The sequence below is a fragment of the Genypterus blacodes genome, unplaced genomic scaffold (assembly GCF_046128005.1).
Source record: "Genypterus blacodes isolate CSIRO-AG114 ecotype Tasmania unplaced genomic scaffold, CSIRO-AGI_Gbla_v1 ptg000056l_1, whole genome shotgun sequence".
Classification (NCBI taxonomy): Eukaryota; Metazoa; Chordata; class Actinopteri; order Ophidiiformes; family Ophidiidae; genus Genypterus; species Genypterus blacodes.
In genome coordinates this window covers 440,001-446,472 of record NW_027466868.1, presented here as the reverse complement: position 1 = coordinate 446,472, position 6,472 = coordinate 440,001, and the positions used below count along the sequence as shown (strand labels likewise).

Sequence of the window (6,472 nt, the reverse complement as noted above, 5' to 3'; positions counted from 1 at the left end):
GCTGCAGAACGCCTTGTGCCTCTACTAGCCGGCAGGTGGCGCCAGATACTAAGAATTACTCCATTTGAAGAGGTAGGCTTCAATCTGAGTCATATTGCTCACCTTGGATTCCTCCAATTTAACCAGTTTAACCTGTTTTCCTTTTGTGACGGGAAAAATGTGACGAATTTCACTCCTCTCCTTTCCCTGCAGCAGAATATTGTAGATAGCATCTCATACTACTTAAATCACCACAAATACAGAATGGCACTCTTAATATTGCGCAGCTATATATCAATCATTTTTGATTTGTCAAGCTGCAAAACTTAAGAGCACGGCTGAAGCAAAAGCCTTAAGGAACCATGGGAAAATAATCTCCGCGTTGTGCCAGAGCGATGATGTGCAACTGAGGTATCATACATCAGACTTTGTGTCTCTTTGATGGAGTTCTAGATCCTCTCAAAGGTGTCCACACGTCGCCTGGCCAGCCTGTCTCACTCCTGTTTGGACATTTTCCTATCCTCTAACGGAGCCAGGAAGCAATTACCCAGAATCCTGCTGTGCTCGATTCTCTCTACCGTTTTAGAAGTCAGTTTCCCTTGGTACAATATGGAAACAAGCACACAGCCCCATCTACAGTGAAAAGACAGATAAAGATTTTATATACACCAAAATACAATGAGAAAGTGCCAAGACATTTATCTGTGCCGATATCCGTCTTCCCTCACTGAAAAATATCCCAGAATCCTCCTCTACGCAGGTGAATGGGACGAACACATACACACACTGAGCGGCACCTTGAGGACCGGGTGCACTGTGATTGTCAATGGGGAGACTGTAGGGAGCAGAAATCCCTGTCCCCCCTCCCATGTTATGCCCTAACCCCAACCCTCCTCTCCCTTTCTTGTTCTTCATCCTGAAGTTGAGGTGTCTCACTCAAAACGCTCGTAGTTTCTTGTTTGGCGGATTCGCGGGACCATGTCCGCCAACAGTCTGTGGATGAAGAAGGTACAACACACTTAAATTAACCTACAGGTGTCACGTTTCGGATATTCTCAAGCATCATGTGATCGAAATTGCTTACTTGATTCCATAGGCGAGGATGATGAGGCCTATGAGGACGCCTATTGTCCCGTCCAGGTACCACACATCGGGTTGGTGCTTGAATACTTCGGCGCTGACAAGAATGGAGAAGCCCATAATTCCACCAACCAAGGAATTAAATGCTGCAAAGAGAAACAAGGCCACAGTAGCATCAGATTGCTAAATCGCAGTCAGCTATTGAGGGTTTTGTAGCGTTAGTGTTAATTTTGCGTGGAGGTCTTCCTCACCAGCCCGCGAAAAGTCTATCTATCGGCGCGACGGATTCCTGAAATGCCTCTAATGTCTGTCACATATTGGAAGGTCAGCATTTCACCATGGCAACGCATTAAGGCCATTGTCTGTTAGCGTGACCGTCCGAGAAACATGTGAGCAGCGTAAAAATTCATGTGTCACATTGGAAGTCACACTTTGCTGCTCTTACTGGGAAATGACGCCTGCAACAAAAACCCTTCCAGTAATTATACAGCATCACTTAGAGGTGAATGGAAAGTGTGTGTGTGTGTGTGTGTGTGTGTGTGTGTGTGTGTACCCACCATCAGTGATGAGGGCTCGGCTCGTGAGCACTCTCCCCAGCATGAACTTGATCACCGCCAGGAGGATGCACAACAAACCGCTGGCGATCGAAACGGTGAACAGGAAGTCGTCCTGGGAGCGAGAGAGGGACAGAGAGAGACATTCATGTGAGTCATGTGATTTGCTTGTCTTGTATCCAAAAAGTACTGAAATCACAAGTATTCACTGAGATAAATGGTTGTTAAGACAAAACTGCCACCAATTGTAGCTATGAAACCTTGGACCCGGTGTTCCTCAGGGTTCAATTCTGGATCCTCTGTCCTTTCTCCACTAATGAGGTAAGCTGATCATATAATTAATATCTAATATACCAGAGTATACCAAAGTTGTAAAGTGAATCTGTACGTACTAAGCTCAGTTTAGTCAGTCAGCTAAATGCCTAGAAGGTAAAAGTACAGAGTCAGTATAGAGGAGGAGAGAGAGGGAGCTGCAGAGCACTCAGCACCTCTGCAGCAGCATTAATATTGCACTACAGCCTTGAAGGCATGAAAAGCTGTTTTTGACGAGGTAACAGGAATCAAAGGGAGATGATCTCAATGTGATGCACAGCCCTGAGTCACTGTTTACCTGAGCAAACACACACACACTCAAAATGTTATGCAAAGGACACACACTCAGGAACGGGAATAAAGACGCAGCACCAACCAAGGTTGTATGTAGGAAACACTCTTGTGCTTATGGTTTAAAGTGAAACACCTCTTGAGATTCCTGTTATTATAAATATATATTATTAAACCAAATGTGATTTCGAGTTTGAAATGCAGGTGCAGAAAAGTCTTTAATAGACATTCTCTAAAAATAGATTATATTCTAATAGAAAGGTGTAATAAGGCAATAAGGTGTTTACTTTACTATTATTTACCTCAGCCTTGGATGTTTTGTGTGTGTGTGTGTGTGTGTGTGTGTGTGTGTGTGTGTGTGTGTGTGTGTGTGTTCTTGGGCCAATGATCTGGAACAGTAGGATCTGGATCTAGTGGACAGAAAGTCATCTTCAGATAGGAGCTACATGTATTCAGGCAAAGGCGAGAGCGGAGCAGGGCTACAAGCTGACATGGAGGTTACTGAAGTTACTATGGGAGGTTGTCAAGGTCAAGGAGTCAGCTTTTGGTTGTTATAACACTTTAGAGTGGCCTTTAGTGAGAACACAAAGCAGATTGCATTTCTTAATTTTTTGGGAAAGTTCAGCTTCCTGTGTCAGAGTAGAAAGGAAGGAGCACGTGCTCTGAATCACAGGCTGTTATCAGGGGAAATCCCTCCCCTGACCTTCTGCTAGACGCTGGGCAGGCTGGCATTTCGGCCCACAGAGACACAGACACACAAACACACGAGAGAGAGAGAAGTTGAACACACTGCCTGGCATACAGTTTGACAAGGAAATAATACTAGGATCCGGTATAGAATATCGTCCGTGACTGTTTATATGTGAATATACTATAATCACTTACACGTGGAGAAACCATTCATGTTTAATGGATGTATGGGTAATAATTGTGGAAGGGGCTACATTTAGCTTTTTTTTATCATTTAACCAAGCCACAAATCGAGGACAAATGTCCAAATACACCAAGGAAACTTGCTGAGGTTATGCGGTGGCTTTAGTATTCTGAGGACAAACTGAGCAGGAACACTCGAAAACCAAACTCAAAACCAAACCATCCGCCTCCACACGTTTCCTCCTCACCCTCCTCTTCCTCTCTTGCCGCTGCATACCTAAGCAGCTGGCACCTTATTAACATTTCATAGCGACAAGGAGGAAGAGGGGGAAGAAAAGAGGTGGAAACAAGCCTGATTTTCAACATCGGCACAGAGGAGGGAGGTTATAAATATCAGCGACTCGGATGCACCGACGGCCTGACCCGAGTGTGTGACAGCTGGGGAGCAGGTGAGGCTCAGGAAAACAACAATCCGCTCCCTCACCTCGGCTTTGTTTGCTGCTCGGTCCTGCCTCACCGCAGCCCGAGATGGAAGACTTGTTGGACTGATACATCAATAAAGGATTGGAAAACAAATTGAATTCAAACCCTGTGCGAGTTGCAGAGGTTATGGGAAACTCTCAGCCTCCTTTTTTTTTGGCAGCTTCACCAAAAATCCATTTTTTGGTTGGGAATTCATACAATCTACTCAAGTATCCAAATAGAGCAATAGTACTTCAAGGCATCTTTCCTGTCTGTCCTTGGTCACATCTTGGAGCAACAGTTGGCAGATAAATAACAGAGTAAGATACAAGGGAGGAGTTCATACACTGAAATAGTCGTAGTAGTCGTAGTGGAAGTAGTCCCTGTGACAGTGAGGGATGGTTTGGTGTGTGTTTGGACAGAAAACAGTGTGTCACGTGGGACTGCAGTGAAATTGATTATTGGATGCAGCTGTGTCTAATTGCCACAGCTGCAGCTAATTACCAATCAGGCAGTGACCTACTTATGCTCCTCTCACAGCAACAAGTAGAATGAAGTGAATATATTTAGTGTATATTGAAGTATATATGTGTATATATAGAGAGAGAGAGCTGTACTTATAGAGTTGTGCTTATAAAGAAATAAAAAACTAACGAGAGCGGCAATCTCCTGTTCCCATATTAACTCATCAGCATCATCAGCATCATCAGCATCATTATGTTCAAATCCTCTGAAGCATTTCTACAGAGATGGCTATTGCCAGGCAACCAGATCTTCACACCTGAGTTCTGTGACATGTATCATCCTGCAACAACACTCACACACACACACACACACACACACACACCCGAGAGCTGCTAACAGATCACAGTTTTCAGATAGTGTCACAAACGAGCTGTATTGTTTGTTGTGCGACTGAATACTGTCTCACTTTGTGCAAAGATATTTCAGCAAACGCTCAGACTCAATGTTCACTCCCTGAGAAAGAGATTTTGCTCGCGGCAGATAAGCTTCCCGCGCCGTCTCGCTCAGCATCTAACATGGATCATCACCACCTCCACAAACTGTGTCACTGCGTCTGACAGGAGTAAAAATAAAATGTTTCCACTTCACTTCACTCTAACAAGGCTTTACTCTGGCTTCCTAACAATCACTGCAATCTGATTTTAAGACCTATATCGACTTAATCTAGGAAAAGCAAACGATGTTAAAGAGCAAATAACCCATTTATTAATAACAACAACAAAACAGACTCTAGATGTGGTATTGAGATGAATTATGAGGGTTAAACATGATCCATTCCATACATAATGGAGTATGAACATGGGTTTGTAAGGGGATTAGACGATTAGACACGTTTGCAAGCAGCTGAAGTTTTCCTTGAGACCAAACCACATTAGTTACCATGAAATTACCATAAAATTAAAAATGCATCTTCCTTTGGCTGAGAACAAAGAACAGAGGTCCAACACCCCCCACCTGTTCAGTGTAATGCTGAGCTGTGTACACACACACACACAGACACACACACACACACACTGCTGAGCTTGAACCACCGACCATGCCGGCGACCAAGACAAGCAGAAACTGAAAACACGCTCCCTTGTGGGCACGGTCACAGATTTGACATCTGAGTCTACAGCCTGGATCGTACATGAGCAGATATTATTAGACGCTGGCAGGAGGTCAGGAGGGGCCTTTTATTTATTTTATGCATCTTAAATGAAAATCCTCAGTTCTGGCATCACAACAGGGACAGCAGGGTCCCAGCTGGACAAAAGTTTATTATCTGTCCAAGATGAAACAGTGGAACGTTCCAGAATCTGACTATCAACTTTGGCCAGGAAGCTACAAATGTAATAACACGTGACAGTTTGATGTCAGAACTGGTGACAGCTGCATGTGGAAGACAGAACATGGCGTAATAAATACTAATCTGACATAATCTAGGCTAATCTGGTGTGATAATATCTGACTTTTCTGCCATTTAACAGCACTGAAGACACAAAACTAGTGAGCCTGCCCAATAATCGGGCCACTTGTGCTGTATTTTAATTTCTCCAAATCGTGTTTTTCTTACCACTTCAGGTAACAGCTTGGTGGCCAGGTCATGGATCGCTTTACCCACAATGCACAAGGAGGACAGGATAAAAACCACACCCAGGATGATGCAGGCTCTGTAGGTATAAAAACAGAGAGAGGAAGAAGTAAGGAGACAAATGGTGGCTGTATCGTCTGTAACCTTTGCTGCCATCTAGTGGTGATGCAGTGTTAACACAGGATGAAGCAGTCTGAGTGGTTGTCTATGGACTTTTTTTCTATAACTTCAAAGCCATAATGCAGCTTTGACTCAAAATCTACTATTATGTACAATGTCATCCTGCTAATACACACACACACACACACAGACACACACACAAGTACGGCTCTAGAGTCTCTCCAGAGTTCATACAACATCAGACATGAGCAACTCCATCCTATTTGTGCCAACTTGTCAACATAACTATTGAGGCGCTTTCGAGTAGCATGGCCTGGTGTAACCATGGCGACGACAGGACAGGAAACCGATCTGCGTTACCGTGAAAGTGTGTGTGTGTGAGTGTGAGTGAGTGTGACTCCTAAAGGGCCGTGATGGGCGTCCTGGGTTTTGACTGGCAATGGTAACCAAGGCAACACCCAACATTGCTCCAGGAAGTGTACAGCACGCAAACACACACACGCACATTCACACCATGGGAGCTCTCTAACAGCTCCCCCACTGAGTCTCCACACCACAGATGTTAGATAAACACAAACAGCCCGGTTTCATCGTCATTCATCAATTTATGCATTCTGCGGAGAAAAAAACAACAATGTATCTTTACTTTGATATCCTTTAAATACAACTGCACCGCCCTGTCGCACTGATGACTCGCCCGGTG

At 44.2% G+C, this 6,472-nt stretch overlaps 1 protein-coding gene across 1 annotated transcript in view; it reads right to left on the bottom strand.

The window, feature by feature from the left end:
- Positions 1-219: 219 nt before the first annotated feature.
- The window catches only part of LOC143002347 (transmembrane protein 163a), a 13,510-nt gene continuing 7,257 nt past the window's right edge, over positions 220-6,472 (bottom strand). The window contains exons 5-8 of the mRNA XM_076152403.1: positions 5,632-5,728; positions 1,617-1,728; positions 1,064-1,205; positions 220-972 (exon numbers count right to left, since the gene is read on the bottom strand). Coding sequence (XP_076008518.1) covers positions 912-972; positions 1,064-1,205; positions 1,617-1,728; positions 5,632-5,728 — 412 coding nt within the window. The 3' untranslated portion in view covers positions 220-911. The remainder of the gene's footprint in view (positions 973-1,063; positions 1,206-1,616; positions 1,729-5,631; positions 5,729-6,472) is intronic.